At 40.0% G+C, this 17,106-nt stretch overlaps 1 protein-coding gene and 1 long non-coding RNA gene across 4 annotated transcripts; one reads left to right on the top strand and one right to left on the bottom strand.

Annotated features, from left to right (window-relative positions):
* The first annotated feature begins 62 nt into the window (after positions 1 to 62).
* On the top strand, positions 63 to 3,668 carry LOC121884944 (mannose-binding protein C-like). 3 transcript variants are annotated; one of them, XM_042394072.1, is made up of 5 exons: positions 63 to 434; positions 862 to 1,003; positions 1,498 to 1,593; positions 2,264 to 2,329; positions 3,020 to 3,668. In XM_042394072.1, exons 2-5 carry the CDS (start codon positions 892 to 894, stop codon positions 3,400 to 3,402), a joined length of 657 nt encoding a protein of 218 aa, XP_042250006.1. In that variant the 5' UTR covers positions 63 to 434; positions 862 to 891; the 3' UTR covers positions 3,403 to 3,668. The 3 variants fall into 3 exon arrangements, with proteins under 3 accessions (XP_042250006.1, XP_042250007.1, XP_042250005.1); XM_042394073.1 differs by having other exon boundaries at positions 835 to 1,003; XM_042394071.1 differs by lacking the exon at positions 63 to 434 and having other exon boundaries at positions 675 to 1,003.
* A 4,855-nt stretch (positions 3,669 to 8,523) lies between these two features.
* On the bottom strand, positions 8,524 to 10,287 carry LOC121884955. Its single transcript, XR_006092435.1, has 2 exons — positions 9,961 to 10,287; positions 8,524 to 9,141 (listed from the first exon to the last, which is right to left on the bottom strand). It is a non-coding gene; the product is annotated as an uncharacterized LOC121884955 (long non-coding RNA).
* Between the last annotated feature and the right edge of the window lie 6,819 nt (positions 10,288 to 17,106).

The following is a 17,106-nucleotide window of genomic DNA, read 5'->3' as shown; positions in this document are numbered from 1 at the left end:
GTTTATTAGTGCGCACATGTGGAGTGCGTCTGTGTCCGCGAAACACACATACACAGAAACTTTTTGGCCCCCGCACTTCTGTAATGAATCCGGCGCCCCTGATGTACTGTACAGTGTGTTAACGTACTTGTAATTTATTATTTATTTAATTATAGAGAAATATTGTTTGTGAGTTCATTTGAAAGGAAATCCTTCCACAATAAGCTCTGCAGTCTCACAGAACTGCTGGTTAAACTTGAAGGGGGCTCTAAGACTCAGCTTTTCTTCTATCTTCTGTATCATATACCACATGATATCATCAACATAAACCACGACATCCGTTGTTCACTCTGGACTAAGCTTCTCACACATAAGCTCGAAACACATTCTTGGTCATTTTTCTTTGGAGGCAGTAAAAAAGTGGAATATCCTGCAGATCACTCCTGGTTTATACGGTGAGTTCCTTTCTGTTTATTACGTTTTGGTACTAGATTTAGTGTTATTGAGATGCTTTAATTGCCCTGAAAATTTCATCAGTTTTTCCTGAAGTATCACAACCAGCTGGAACTATTAGAGTCATATCATTTGTAATGAAGTGGTAATTCTTACTTTGCTACAGACTGAGCAGAACACCTTTGATTTAATTTTATAGACTTTAAATTAATGGATGTACATTATGATGAAATACTATTCCTTGTGGGGCCTGAAAATAGGAAAATCCTTAACTATATTTCAAATATGTATTCAGAGAATATGTTTAAGAACATTTTGATTCCAGTGGGATGTATTACTGATTACAAAGACAAACAGGTTACCAGTAATGTTTAAGTAATGTTTTTCTAATCACTGCATCAGAAAATCTTGCTTGCTTTCTGCAACCAGAATAAGTCGTGGAAGTTCTGCATTCACAAGATGAGGCTGTGTCTCCTGCTCTGCGTCCTCTGCCTGATGGCTCCTGTTGGCTACAGTCAGCTTCCAGGTCCTCCTGGTCCTCCTGGTCCTCCTGGTCCTCCTGGTCCCCCAGGTGAGACAAAATCTCCTGGGAAACCTGGTGTGGGTGCAACTTCACTGCTATCATGCTCCTTACAACATTAGGTCTACACTTCAATGATTTGTTTTCTACAATCTGGCAACCCTACCAGTTGGACAGACAGATGAGTTTGCTTTTAGCTACAATCCTGAAACCTCTCTCAAACCTCCCCAGATCCTTTCATGTCACCTTCCTTATTCTTCACTCTGTGTGTGTGTCAGCTGTCACAGAAGACTGATATTCAAATCTCTCAATACATTCATGCTAATCAGAGGATAAACCCTTATGACTTCAGGTTACAGCATGGCTTTTCCTCTGGCACCATGCTCAGGCTAAATACTGTCATTTCCCCCCTAATCATCTGAGCATTGCAATTATGTCAATTTTTCATCCATAGATTTTTTTTTCAAATAAACAACAAGCATAATCTTTGCTATGTATTATGAGTCTTGTTTTATGTCTCTTTCCCTGCTCTTTTGTGGAACAAGGACGGGCGGGACGTGTTGGATATCGTGGACCCCGTGGAATCCCTGGACTCCCTGGACGTGATGGACATGATGGATTTGCTGTAATGTGTGGACGAGGTTATATAACTTTTTAAACTTTAAACAATACATATATAAATTGTACTGAATTATTTTCATCAGCTGAACAATTACAGTTTGTCTTTTCTCTAAAATGCAGGATGCAGTAATAGTACATCTAAAGCAAATTTCAGAACGCATGAACACACGAGTCTAGTCAGATAATGTGTAAACACACAAACACACACAGAAAGGTAAACACATGTACGAATTCAGTTCAGCAACAATACCTTCCTGAAGCTTGACTGTTTGATTTTTGTTTAGGTTGTTTCTGTGTGATATTACTTCAACTTGGTTATATTTTGAGGCCATAGTATGTAAATATTAAAATACAATGCATTTATAGGGATACACCCCCAATTTTACACATGGAGATCAGTGTCCTCATCACGATAAGTACTACACAGTCTGTGAAAACAGTTACATGTGTTTAAAAGGGGCATTCAAAAGTCTGAGAAAATAACAGGGAATGTCGGCCTTTGTATTGGATTGTATTATATTGTAAGGTGTACCTGCTATTGTGTCCATGTGTGATTGGTTTACTAGCTCTGGTCTGCTGTCATGGTCAGTAAAAATGAATGACTGTCTGTCATTGTCATCTGTAACAATCTGGTGACAGATGTGAGGTCCAACTTATTGGCAGTAACTGCATTTAATTTGTTTGATCCAGATCTACTTGACTTTGTTGACAAGGACCTTGAAGCCTTAAAGAAAAGCTTTTCTAAGTTGGAGCTGGGTAAGTATCATATTCAAGAACTACAAGTGAGTGTTACAGGAAGTGAAGTATTTCTGATGTATGATTATCCCGTCTTGTTGTCTGAGAAAGTGAAATGTTACAATAGTTGGCTTCACTAATATTAATGTATCTGTGTTTGTATATACTGCATTATTTTTCAATGGGGCAATTCAGAAACATGTAAATAATTGCAAATATTAAAAAACATTTTTTATCTTGAGCAACAAAAACTTGTGGTTAAGTGGACAAATGACCTTCTTTCAACCGGTTGAGAAGCTAAAGAAATGATATTGATCTTCAGTCAGAGGAAGAACAAACATGTCAAACTAAGTGTGTTTTAACAAAGACTTTCTGAATAGAGTTGATGAGCCAGAGGGCCAAAATGACAATTCAGTTTAGGATTGTTGAAAACACAATATTTCTTCTCTCATTTATTTCTATGGAGCCACCAAAGTCCTGAGAGATGATATGTTTTATCTTGTTCATCACAACTTCAGAGTATTGGTTTCTAAGTTATTATCTTGTGCTCACAAGATTGCATGTCGTGTCCACAAGATAATTACTGGAGCAAACAAAATGGATCATTTGTGCCAGCAATATCCATATGTTATGTGCACAAGATAAAAAAATATTATGTTTTGGGGGTTCCATATATTTCTGATATCAGGCATGTTGTTTTCTTTTTTTCAGCTGTAAAGCACGACTTTGTCCGGAGAGTTGGTCAGAAATACTTTGTGTCAAACAAGGAGAGAGGCTCTTTCTCCCAGGCCATCGAGTTCTGCTCCCAACAAGACTTAGAGCTGGCTTTGCCCAGGAACGAGGAGGAGAACAGCGCACTGACTCAGCTGTTTGGTGAAGTGGACAAAATGGTCTGGATCTATGTCAACAATAAAAAAGCAGAGGGTCATTTTGAGACAGATATGAAAAACCGTCGTCTGACCTTCACCAAATGGGGTGAAGGGCAGCCAAACGGATCTGTCGGGGATATGGGCTGCACCATGCTGTCAGAAAACGGCGTCTGGCGAGTGTCACAAGATTGCTCTCTGAATGCTTACATCATTTGTCAGATATAACCATATATCGTATCCCTTGCAAGTCTTGCTTTAATGGAAAGTTTTTCATGTGCTCGATCTTATCTGGCGTATGATAAAGTATTGCTTCACTGTGTTGACGCTGTGTAGGGGAAGATGCAGATGCAAAGTGTCCATGCTTCTCATATTTACCACAGATAAAGTGTCCAGTAGAATTTGAACATGACACATCTGTAACCAGTGTTACTGCAAAGTTGTGTTCAGTATAAACGCTTCTTTTTAAAATAAACAAGCCTTTTTGTTATTCACATTGTTTTGCTTTTCTTGTTTTGTTGTTGGGATACAATTTTAGAGGAAAATTGGGTGGTCAGGGTGGTTTGGGATGGTGAGGAGCAAAATATCCGACTGGATCAGCCAAACCAAGGGAAGTATGACAGGATCAATTCACACTTGCTGCAAAGATCAGTATATGAACCTGCAGCAGAGACCTGGTAGACCAACCTCAGCTGTAGATGTGGCAAATTTAACTTAGCAACAGACATTTTAAATAATTGTATGTGTGCTTCTAATTCTTTAAAAAAGTAAAAAAAATGAGTCTATGATCTGAAGAAAATATAAGAAATAATTTCTCTACAGTTACATGTGTGATATATAACAGCTTACAGCACAATGTGCCATGTCCATACAATACTTTCAAAAAGTGCAGTAAAAGATCCTTAAGAAGTGTTTGTCTACAGTTTGCATTTAGATGTAGAAATACAGAATAATAGAGAGATCAAAGATTTTTGAGATAACAGAGATGTGGGTACAATATCGTTAGTCAATATCAGAAAGACTTTTCAAATATGTTTTACATTCAGTACAGATCAAAATAAATAATGGTTTACAAATGAGGGAGCAGCAGATCTTTTTGATGCCTTATTACCATCTAAGAAATCTAAAAATCTTCGCTAGCTCCAACTTTCAGAATGAAATAAAAATTTAAAAGTATCCTGTGGAGTTTTTGATCACTATTAGTGGCTATCAAGCAATGTTTGTATGAGTGGGTCCCTGTTTTAGTTGCATCTTCCATGTGCACAAAGATGTGTGAGATGTGTGAGAGCACACTAGCACCACAATACCATAGACCAGGGGTCTGGTATTGTGGTAATTAGGTTGAACAATGGGCCAGTTATTTTCAGCACTATTTATTGACCCAATATGTTTTTAATATGTCTTGTTTGTTTCTTTCTTTTAATTGATTTGATGATAAAATGATTTATAATACAGTTTTAGGATTGTATCTGAGGGCAGAGCGATGGCAAACAGAAAGACAGTATCTTCTAAACATGAACATATATGAGACTAGAAATGTAATTGATAGCTTATTCTCACACAATAAACAGTGGCCTGTTTCATTCGTGGTTGAAGTAAAGTTATTGTTATTGACACGAATCTGTTCTGGTCAGATCGGCCAAATTATGTACCATTAGCCTACCATACATATCATGGCCTAATATTTTTCTATTGGAGCTAATTATTTTCACCAGTTCATGCCATTTTGATGCACTGTGCAACATGACAGGGGTTTTATCTCAATTAGGACCAGTAGTATAGCTTGGTGTCTTTTGGCATTTCTATGCTCTAAAACATTTTTGGTTAGGCTGTGATTCATCTGTCTAACAACCCTACAGTTCTTATGTTCTTTTAACTCTCCAATTAACTCTCCAATTGTCAGTGTTACATAATTTGGTCCCAAAGGTTTTGCAGTAGTTGTCACCTGAAAATTGAAAAGAGCATATTATGGTATTGCAGTCCTGAAAGAAAGTGGAAAGTGGAAGGTTTTAGACTGGCCAAGTCAATCACCTGACCGTAACCCAATAGAGCATGCATTTCACCTCCTGAAGAGGAGACTGAAGAGAGAACCCCCCCGAAACAAACAAGAACTGAAAGAAGCTGCGGTAAAAGCCTGGAGTAGCATCACAATTGAAGAATGCAACAGTTTGGTGATGTCGATTGGTCGCAGGCTTGAGGCTTTAGCCTACCATACATATCATGGCCTAATATTTTTCTATTGGAGCTAATTATTTTCACCAGGTCATGCCATTTTGATGCGCTGTGCAACATGACAGGGTACCAGTAGTACAGCTTGGTGTCTTTTGGCATATCTATGCTCTAAAACATTTTTGGTTAGGCTGTGATTCATCTGTCTAACAACCCTACGGTTCTTATGTTCTTTTAACTCTCCAATTAACTCTCCAATTGTCAGTGTTACATAATTTGGTCCCAAAGGTTTTGCAGTAGTTGTCACATGAAAATTGAAAAGAGCATACAGTCCCCTCCAAAAGTATTGGAACAGCAAGGCAAATTCCCTTGTTTTTGTTGTTCATTGAAGACATTTGGGTTTAAGATCAAAAGATGAATATGAGACAAGAGTTCAGAATGTCGGCTTTTATTTCCTGGTATTGACATCTAGATGCATTAAACAACTCAGGACATACCACCCTTTGTTTGAACCCACCCATTTTTCAAGTGAGCAAAACTATTGGAACATGTGACTGACAGGTGTTTCTTGTTGACCAGGTGTTGCCTTTAAGGTTGATTGTTCAAACATTAAATAGCTCTGCATGACTAGTCTACTTTTTGGCCTGGGTTTAAACCTATAAAGACTGCATTTCTTGTTAAAGAGGATAACCATCATGAAGATCAGAGAGCTGTCCATGGGAGAAAAGCAAACCATTTTGAAGCTGAGAAAAGAAGGAAAATCAATCATAGCCATTGGACAAACATTGAGCAAAAAAACATGAAGAAGCTAAACGAAATCGGGACAAGCAACGGCATAAAATGAGAATAAACCCAGATGGAAATCCCTGATGAAAGAAATGTTTGCAGACTGACGCCGAAGCTTCCTGTTTACTGCTGGACAGGTAAGAGTGTAATGTATATTTATTTTGCCCCGCTGGTTATGGTTCAAAACCTAGATGACGTGCAGTGTTTATTAGCAGTACATTAATTTCCCTGAAAAGAAACGCTGCCACGTAATGTAAAATATTAGCACACTTTAGCTTCGGTTTGTGCCTCTCATGGAGCTGGTGGTCTGACAAGAGACAACAGGGAAGCAATGTTGTGCTAATAACCCAATGACTGATTCATTTTCTGTGACAGTTAGACAACACATTGACTGATAACTAAGATATTTAGCGCTGGTAATGTGGTAAAGATGGTAAGTCAGAGTAATGAATTAGTGTGAAAGATAAACTGGGGAGAAGTCTGCTCATCACCGAGTTAATACATTCTGTGAATTTATATGTATATATATATATATATTTTTTTTTTTTTTATATATATATATATATATATTTTTTTTTTTTTTTTTTTTTTTCAGTGCTCCGTGATTTCATTGTTTGCTCCTAATTTGTCATTTAGGAGCATATGTACACATTGGGGGGCAAAGTTAGCTTATAGTCCAACACAAGTAACGTTTTCCCTGTTTCAATGTTGAAAAACATGTAATTGCTACCAGAGTTTTAATTTTACATTCATCAGTCTGAAGTAGAATTTTTCTGTTATTTATTTTGGTGTGTTTATCCAGGCCAGCCAAGGCTCCCAGCATCTTAGGACATAACATAATGTATTACAAGGGTTTGTGACTCTGTCATAAAGAACTTATTTTCTTGATGTTGCTGTTGTTTCTCCAGCTATGAGAGAGGTCCTGTAGCATCGATGCATGGTATTGCCTTTATCTTCATCCTAAAGTGACTGTGTAATAGGTCAGGGGTATTTCACCATGTGCCATTGATGGCTGGGAGTACGCTGGTTTTTATTACAACCAAAGACAACAAAAGTTGATTTCACTGAATAGCTACTCGTCTCTGACTGAAAGTGTGTTAATCAATTAAATAATCTGATCTAGTCTGTTGTTGGGATGAAAATCTGCATGGAATAAGATTGAACAGTTTCTGGTGAGCACATTAGATAAATAGATAGATAGATAGATAGATAGATAGATAGATAGATAGATAGATAGATAGATAGATAGATAGATAATTTATAATAAGTTCATTCATTTGTGCTGTTTTATTTTACTCAGGCACTATGGGTTGGCATTATTCACCATGTCTGTGACATTCACACCCGCCATATCAGAAGTATTGCAGACCAAGTCAGGAGAGGTCTAGGTAAGTGATACACATTTGTTTGCCTATGTAGCATATTAACTTACCCTGTAAGTCCTACTCTTGGTTAAATAGCACTATTTTCACAAATACAACTGTATAAAATGTATGAAATAGTAAATTATCTCTATGTGTAATGGTACTGTCTTCCACAGAAGCATTTTTCCCTGCGGCTGCTGCTCTACACACAGCTCCTGGAGCAGATGAGGAACAGCAGTGCCAGTGAATCATGGGTGTTGCTCCTGCCATGAGAGCATCTTCATCCAGAGCAGTAAACTGAATACCTTTGGTGTGGTTTTGGTCTGACCCATGTCAGCTATTATATGTGCAGCAATTTGAATGCTGGAAGGGGATCAGATAAGTTTAATCACACTGCTTTTAGTGTTCAAACAGACTAATGATTTGATAGATTATTCTGTCTTAATCAGAATCAACTCTGAAGAACACAGAATAAGCTGTCAAAATGTTTGTTTGAACAGTAAAAGCTGCATGTTTATGTTATCCTTTCATTGTCCAGATTGAAAAGGATGTCCAAAAATGTTTCTGTCAAATAAGATATATTTTTATTACAAATGTCATTATTCTTAATGTTGTTTTTTATATTTTTATTTTGTGGTTAAAACTAGTGAATTACAGTTAACATAACCTGAAGTGGCAATGAAAATTAATCCATAACATGTACTACAGTGCCCTGTTCTGAGGATCAGTGGTATTCCAACTTCACTACTGTTTTATGTTGCTTTATAAATATAAATAATGACAATATAAATTAATGGCGGAAGTGGTAATGAGAATATACTGACTGCAGGGAAATACTGTCATTGTATAAGTATATATTAATATGTTTGTCATTGCAGTTACCACAGCACATCTGATGAATATCTTTTATTTGGTAAACTTGCACAGTTAAGTTGAACAAATGTGAATATATAAACAAAAAGTTTAATAATTATCCAGAAAATATATAAATATAGAAAATATATAGAACAAGTATAAAATAAATAAAATATCAGAAATGTAACAAATAAATATGAGATGATTTGATGCCTTGATGATGAACAGGCAGGTGTGTGAGTGCCTGAGATACTGTGTGGACATTCCAGAGGACCAGGAGGGAAACGCAGAGGCCAGGTGTGAAACCAGTGTGATGTCTTTGGAGGACCAGGGAACTTGTCCCTGATCCTCCAAACACAGCAAGTGGGGATGACAAGTCGGTTTCCCTGGCCTAAAGAGCCATGCTGTCAATAGATGAAATGTCTATAGGCAGCATAACGGTACTCCTGGTTGTCAACCCCAGGCTTCCTGATTTGGCCAAATACAAAAATGTCCTCCCAGTACCACCTGTGAATGCATAAAAAGCATTTTCAAGACAGTACTGGGGGAAGTGCGGTATTAGGCTCACACAATCTGCAGGGTACTGGCCACAGCATTTCGTCTCCCGGTCCGTAGGCATGTCTGTACAGTTACTACAAGTACACCATGGTACCCCTGGCACTCCAGCAAACGGTGGGACACCATGCCTGCACTGATGCATCATCAAGGCATCAAAAATGAGCCCTGGCTGCCTCTGAAGCAGTTCACTGGTGAGCTGCCTGTGCTCCTCCAAGGTCATCTCTTCAAGAAGTTTCTGAAAAAATAAAACACAGGAAAAACACAGATAAGGCTTTATAGGTTATAAGTTTCATGATATGTTGGAAATATGGTAATGGTAGTGCAGAATATGGATTGTAGGCTGTCCAGTGTTCCCAGACATGTCTACAACAATAACATGATTTTTAAATAAAGTCAAAATATTGCTGCTCGATACTGTTCCTATATAGTATTTATATAATCATTCAGTAGTGTCGCTGATGTTTTCAGTAGCCTCTTTTATACAGAGAACCCGCATTATAGCCGTAAAGAGGATCCGAGGGGAGGACATCTCTCTTCGTTTGATAATGTTAAAAGTAAAGTTAGACTTTTCTATCGGCTTCCCGACTCATTTTAAAAAGACGAGAGAAAGAGAGAGAGAGAGCAGCTATGGTCGAGTGAGCTAGAGGGTGAATGAAGAGAGGGGGCGCTAGTAACGTTAGTGAGGAAGCTGGTGAATCAGATCAATAAACGGTTATTTTCTGATTGTTTCACAGCGGTTAGCTTCTAAAGCACAAATACACCCACACACCTCTTCAACCCTGCAGCTGTGCACTGCGCCACCTGATTTGGTCTGAATACGGGCTAAACAGAACAGCGAGGCGAATTACAGGCGCAGTATTCCCGCCTTGAACGGGCTGTGTAAAAGGGGCTACTGACTCACGTTACACTGATAATACATCAAACTATACAGACTACAGTAATGTAAAGCAAAGAGCTGCTATGTAAATACAACTTTGTGTTGTATTGGCATTTTTAATATCATGCAGATCGAGTAGGAATATGATAAAATAATTGTATAAATAGCGTCACAAACCTCAGTCGCTTTGGTCCCTTTGGAGGGTTTCCAGCCTCTTCCCCTGCTTCTGCGGTGTCGGTGTTTGCTCTCCTCCCTCGCCTGGTCCTGCCTGCAGCAGCACCGCTAACTCGGCCCCTTCCTCTCCCTCTAACCTCCAGTACTTGACTCTGCGAACGGATAATAAATAAAATATATATGTAACAAATATGTAACGTTATCCTGCCAACGCTATCTCGCTATCAATAATGTCTAACTTTAGAATAAAATAAGGTACGTTTTGTTTAGCATGACGTTGCTAATGTTAGCTTGTATTACCAAAACAATAAAACACTCATAATTTCTATCTTACTTCAATCAATTCAATCAATTTTTATTTATATAGCGCCATATCACAACAGAAGTCATCTCAAGGCACTTTTCACATAGAGCAGGTCAAGACCGTACTCTTTAATTTACAGAGACCCAACAATTCCCCCATGAGCAAGCACTTGGCGACAGCGGTAAGGAAAAACTCCCCTTTAACGGGTAGAAACCTCAAGCAGACCCCGGCTCTTGGTGGGCGGCCATCTGCTTTGACCGGTTGGGTTGAGAGAGAGAAAGAGAGAGGGAAAGGGGGAGGGGGGACAGGAGAGCAACAATCACAACAACAACAACAAGCATAAGCATCAATAGACGGGGAAGGATGCCATCAGGACTGTGAAGGACCGGGACCCAGGTTTTCCTGTGAGATGAGAAAGCACAAAGAACTCAGAGGAAGAAGCAAAGTTAGTGACATGCATTGATGTTGCATGAATGCATACAGATGGAGAGGAGGAGGAGGAGAGAGGAGCTCAGTGCATCATGGGAAGTCCCCCAGCAGTCTAGGCCTATAGCAGCATAACTAAGGGCTGATCCAAGGCGAGCCTGGTCGGCCCTAACTATAAGCTTTATCAAAAAGGAAAGTTTTAAGCCTACTCTTAAACATAGAGAGGGTGTCTGCACCCCGGACTGAATCCGGTAGATGGTTCCACAGGAGAGGAGCCTGATAGCTGAAGGCTCTGCCTCCCATTCTACTTTTAAAGACTGTAGGGACCACCAGTAAGCCTGCATACTGGGAGCGCAGTGTTCTAGTGGGATAATACAGTATTATGAGCTCTTCAAGATATGATGGTGCCTGATCATTAAGGGCTTTGTAAGTTAGGAGAAGGATTTTAAATTCTATTCTAGATTTTACAGGAAGCCAATGTAGTGAAGCTAAAATGGGAGAAATGTGGGCTCTTTTTCTAGTTTTAGTCAATACACGTGCAGCTGCATTCTGGACCAGCTGGAGAGTCTTTAGAGACTTGTTAGGGCAGCCTGATAATAAGGAATTGCAATAATCCAGCCTAGAAGTAACAAATGCGTGAACTAGTTTTTCTGCATCTTTTTGGGACAGGATGTGCCTGATTTTTGTGATATTACGTAAGTGAAAAAAGGCAGTCCTTGAGATTTGATTTATGTGGGAGTTAAAGGACATATCCTGATCAAAGATAACTCCCAGATTCCTTACGGTGGTGCTGGAGGCCAGGGTAATGCCATCCAGAGTAGCTATATCATTAGATAATGTGTTTCTAAGGTGTTTAGGGCCAAGCACAATAACTTCAGTTTTATCTGAATTTAGTAGTAGAAAATTGCAGGTCATCCAGGTCTTTATGTCGTTAAGGCATGTTTGGAGTTTGTTTAACTGATTGGGTTCATCTGGCTTCACTGATAAATATAATTGGGTATCATCTGCGTAACACTGAAAATTTATGGAGTGTTTCCAAATAATATTACCTAAAGGAAGCATATATAAGGTGAATAGAATTGGTCCAAGTACAGAACCTTGTGGAACTCCGTGTCTAACTTTTGCCTTCACAGAGGATTCATCATTAACATGTACAAACTGAAATCGGTCTGATAAATAGGACTTAAACCAGCTTAATGCTTGTGAGCTATAACCTAAAGTACTATAACCTATAGTACTATAGACTAAATAACTAAGTTGTAGTGGACGATGACATCTTCAGCAAATAGCTTCTTGTCCTTGAAGGCCACCGTAGCTTCTGGAACCTCTCCAAAGTCTTAGGGAGTGCTTCAATCTAGAACCTCACCGTTAGAGGCTGCTAAATACCACACATATTACACACTGGACCTTTAAGCTTGTGGTGAGACACTAGCACTGAATGCTTGTATCAGCGCTAGGCTATGGGTTACAGTGTGCAAATTTCTGAGTACTGAAAAGTAAGCAATTCTTGGAATCACTACAAGACAGAATTAGCATAGAGGCAAGTTAAATGCCATGCAAAATTGCCATTAAGAAATGGCAACACCACTCTCAAAGTTGCTTCATTAATCAAAATGAGTCTACACTCACTTTACCAATGCATGCACTCTAGAAATTGTCACTCCAGATCACGACGGATCAGAAGAACTAAAACTCCCAAATAAGGCTAAATTCTAGCCACACAGCATTACACAGCTTCTGCATGTGTTCTATGCTTTCCTGTCTAGCCTTTTCTTTTCCTGAGCTAGTACAGAGAGTAACCATTAAACAGCAAAGCTAATGGTCAAGGGGAGTATATAGCACAGTCTTGTAATGAACTAGAGACTCGTAGTATACATTCAAGCTGGCTAATAAAGAAGGGCCCTAGGACTTAATAGACGAGGAATCTCGCCCGAATCTGTCCTTACATACCCCTTAACTGACAGACAACCTTATTGTCTGCTAAACATAACGACTGCAGTTACTTATCCTCTATGTGTCCTTTTGGACATTGGCTGTTAGACTGGGGTCTGCTTACCCCTTGTATGGGATCCTGTCCAGGCCTGTTTCTCAATTGACTCTGAGATCACTCTCATTTTATGCAGCAAAACAGTAACAGACTTTAAGCCACAGCACAGTAATAAACAGAATGTAATATATGAACCTGATACAAGTGCTTGTTGTGATTGCAAATCAGTTTAAACCTTGCCCGCATTCTCCACCAAAATATGTAGGAATTTGTGCACTCAAATATCTTTATGATTTTATGGGGATACAATTATCCTTACACAGGATCCAAAACTACATTTGTAAGTCCATGGGTTTCACGGTCCTTTGTTCTTCTTGATCTGACTGCAAACAGCAGAGGTCCATGTCATTTGAGGGTGTGTGTGTGTGTGTGTGTGTGTGAGCGTGTGTGTATGCATGTGTGTGTGCGAATGGGCATGGCATATAGTGCAGCATGTCTTGTGTCTTATGCTGGTTTGCCCAGTGATCAGTTCTTGGGTTGGTCACTCAAGTCCTGAATCAAAATCCACAGTGGGATTAAAGTTTGGTGCCAGTTCGTCTCTGTGTGTGTCTGGCTCTTTGGTGGGGGTTGTTTATCAAAATGGTGCTCTTAATTTACACTGGGGTGTGAATTGGTCTTCCTATCTTGCTGGCTCTTGAAGCTTGACAGATCAAAGATAGTTTGGGTCAGTGGTCTGGTTTGGTGACCATGCAGGAGATGGGGGGTTCCTTATCTGATTCTTTCTGTTTGCAGGAGGTTGTTTAGATGGTCTGGTTCTGGCTCTCACTTTATGGACCAGCATTCCTTGGGTGTTGAAAAAAGAGCTGATCTGTTGTTTGAGGCTTGTGCTGTCTTCATTCGAAACATGCCGGGACTTTATCCTACAGTTGTGTACGGGTGTTACGTATCCTTTAACTTCATAAGAGGTTACCAGGTCATATTTATTGTTTACATCATTATCTACTGCAGATTTATGAAAAATGATGTGAAAGAAAAAGGGAAAGCTTCAGCTTTCGTTACGAGGCCAATCATTTCTGCTGGGGGCCCAGATTTAGCCAATGGGCCATTATTTGCCTACCACTGCCATAGACTGTATATAAAGATGGACGCAGCAAGGTGTGATGTCACTCATTGATTTGCATTGGAGCCATTTTGAAGCCAAGCCAAGAATTGCAGTTAACGGTCGGCGTGATATTTTCTGTTTGGAGCCAGGACCTTCTAAGTAAGGAGTGTGGGGTGTTGCCTTTCACGCTCTGGAAACACACCCCAGTAGGGCTGTAGTCAACCAAATAAAATCTTGGTCAACTGAAATCGTTTATTATCTTCAACTAATCGATTATTCGTGGGTGGGTTGGGGGGGTGAAGTAATGGGGCAGAGTGCACAGTGAACTCACATTTCTCCGTTTTGCCTCTTCAGGTTAGGCTAACCTATTGTTGCTAACTTTGGAGCTAACTCCCTTCACTTTTCCAGCACTTGGAAAAACAACAGACGTGACTTTTTAGCATGTATTAACTGTTAGACTGTAGTCTGTTCTGTACATTTACTACCAGACCGACAACTTACTGCTAACCTTTTCCTCTGCTCCGCTCGCATCCACCGCCAGTTTCCTGCCACTCTTTCCTGCTCGCTACACAAACATTCTAAGCATTGCCCTATTCCTAAACGGAGATATGCTACCGATATTTAGCGTTATTTTTGGCATTAGAAAATATCTTTTGGCCTGGCGGGGGTTCGTCAATATTATTACAGGAGAAACGCTGATTCAGTAAACGTTGAGTCCAGTTAGACCCAGCAGTCTCCGTTAAGTTGGAAGAGTTAAAAGTTGTGAAAACAACGGGGGTGTTTTGAATACACCCCCGTTGTTTTCACAGGTAATTTGTTAGTCTGTCCCTCCCTCCGCAGGAAATAATGGATTAATCCTGGAAGGCTACTGATGTAGCATTTCTCTCCTTATTACAGTAACACAGAGATTATTCGACCAATAAATATTTAGTGTGACGAGAGCATATCGACCAACTAATCAACTAGTCGACCAGGAGACTACAGCCCTACCCCCCACCCCCTGAGAAATACAGTGTGGTGCACACTTGGGCTTAAGTTAGCTTCTTTAGCTAAATTATGCTAACAGGGCAGGTATCATTATTAAGTAACATTAAACTTAGTGAAATATCGTCACAATAGTCCGACTCAGTGTGAGTCCCAGAGCTGGGGAGAGCAGCAGGTGAGCCAACTGTCAATCACAGCTGTCAATCAATGCCCACACAGCAGACATCAAATCTGCTATGAGTGTCCAAACCTGTAAGGTGCTTCCGCATTGACTTCAGCCTCAAGCCGTGGTAGTTGCCACTTACACAACACAGTCCTTCTACTGGTTTCACGTTATTCTACTGACTTGGTGACAGTTGGTGGCAGCAGTAATGCACAAACTCTTTAACTGTTGTTGTGGATACTTCTGAGCGATGGTCAGCACCTCAGTGGAGAAAAGTGCACACAAGCCCTTGATGTCTTAAAGTTGAGAATGTTTATCGAAGCACTTGGCCAAGCGGAGAACTGAAAACAGTAAACACCAGAGTGTTCTACTCCGGTGCTGTCTCTTTCCGTTCTGTCCTCTGATGGTCCGAGTCCTAGTCTTTATCAGCCTACAATATGAAAAATTAGTCTCATTGGTTTGTCACGTTGCATGGAATGTCAGCAGTTTTGGTGTGAATATCTGACTGTGTCATCCACCTATCTGTGTTGTCAAGGAAAGCCTCCTCTGACCTTGGTAACCATGGCAATGCTGATACACCCTCTATCAGAGAGGTTTCTGCCCTCCCCAAAACATCACAGACAGCTGGAGTCTCAAGGAGACTGCTTAAGAATTACATTGTGACCTCAAGGCCAAGCTTGACCCAATGTAACCCAACTTGTAACCCCTAATGATGGAAAATTCCATAACAATTGTACAGTCCTCCCTCATGTTAAATGTGGCGACAGTGTGGTTTGAATTGCTAATGATAGGCTACATACAACGATAAGTGTGCTTGTTGAAAAATGGAAAATAAAAACCCAAGAGAAAAGTCTTACATTTATGTATTTCAGCTACTCTACTGTCATGTGAAGCACCTTCAATCTTACGTGAAGTCACCACAAATATGTTCAATATTAAATCAATAGCGCATCACAGAATGTGACAGCATGTCTCCTACAGTAACATCGGCTGTTTTGAAAAATATACAAAATAGCTGCAGTATCTTCATTGATTATATATCTTTACATAAGGAGAGAATTCATATCTCAGTTTGATGTTAAAGTGACTGCATGTATGTACTGCACTGGCGCCGGAAGTAGGGGGCCATTGGCTCCCCACTGTGTCCCCTCAAATGCCCCTATATTGCAACACTTACGGTAGAAAGTGCGCATTTCATTGGTGAACACAACAGCTGTGAGCGCGGTGCCAAAGCTTTGGGTCCAGGGCTGCCACTGCTTCAGCCCCGGATGGTGTGAGCCCCGTATATTTGTGCTCCTCAAAACCGGTATTTTAATGTAACAGAGTGGAACTTAATGTGGAGCGACAGGAGGAGAGGGAGAAATATGGCGGTGCACATAAGAAGATGCATACAGGCCATTGATGTATTACAGGCAGTGAAGTTGCTGTTTCTAGTGTTTCAGGCTTTAGTCACATTTCAGCACACAGATCGGTCCATAATGAAAACTGCAGAGAGCACAAAAGCCTCAAATTGCGCGGCTTCAATTAGCAGAGATGCGCGCACACAGAGCTCTCCACAATCACAAACCAACTTCCTTTTGCTTCTTTTACTTCTCTATTATTTCGCATCTATAACATAATCTACTGAAATGCCAAATGTCAAAATACAGTTATTGATATGACTCAGGCAGGTCTGAGACGTGTCAGATTAATGTCTGGATTTAACATTAATGTTGTTCAGGTGTCACTGATTGTATCCGGGATTTCGCAGAAACATCAGTACTGATGTTCTGTTTGTTGCTCACAGCTGCTGTGCATCAGATTCTTTCCTTTGACTTTATTAAACACCTGCAGCATCCCACAGCAGCAGAAACGATAAGTGCATCTTTAAATTGACAGAGTGATGTGCGCATTTACGCACGTGGCACAACAACGGTAACTTCATTAAAAGGATCAGTCAGGACCTGACGGTAATTAATGTTCAGTGTTCTGCTACTAATCCACACCATTGACTTTATATGAAGAGATCAGCTGTTACACAGATTCCAGGTTTGTATGATAGAATTGTTTGTAATAAAGAAGCCCTCATGGTGAAAAAGCAGTCCTGTGTAAAACAATAAGGGGCTGCGTTGGTGCAGGCGTGTTGTTTAAAGTGTCGGTGAGACGATGAAATATGATCCAGCAGCAGGTTAGAGTAACAGATT

The sequence above is a fragment of the Thunnus maccoyii genome, chromosome 18 (assembly GCF_910596095.1).
Source record: "Thunnus maccoyii chromosome 18, fThuMac1.1, whole genome shotgun sequence".
Lineage (NCBI taxonomy): Eukaryota > Metazoa > Chordata > Actinopteri > Scombriformes > Scombridae > Thunnus > Thunnus maccoyii.
This window is presented reverse-complemented; position numbering and strand designations above follow the sequence as displayed.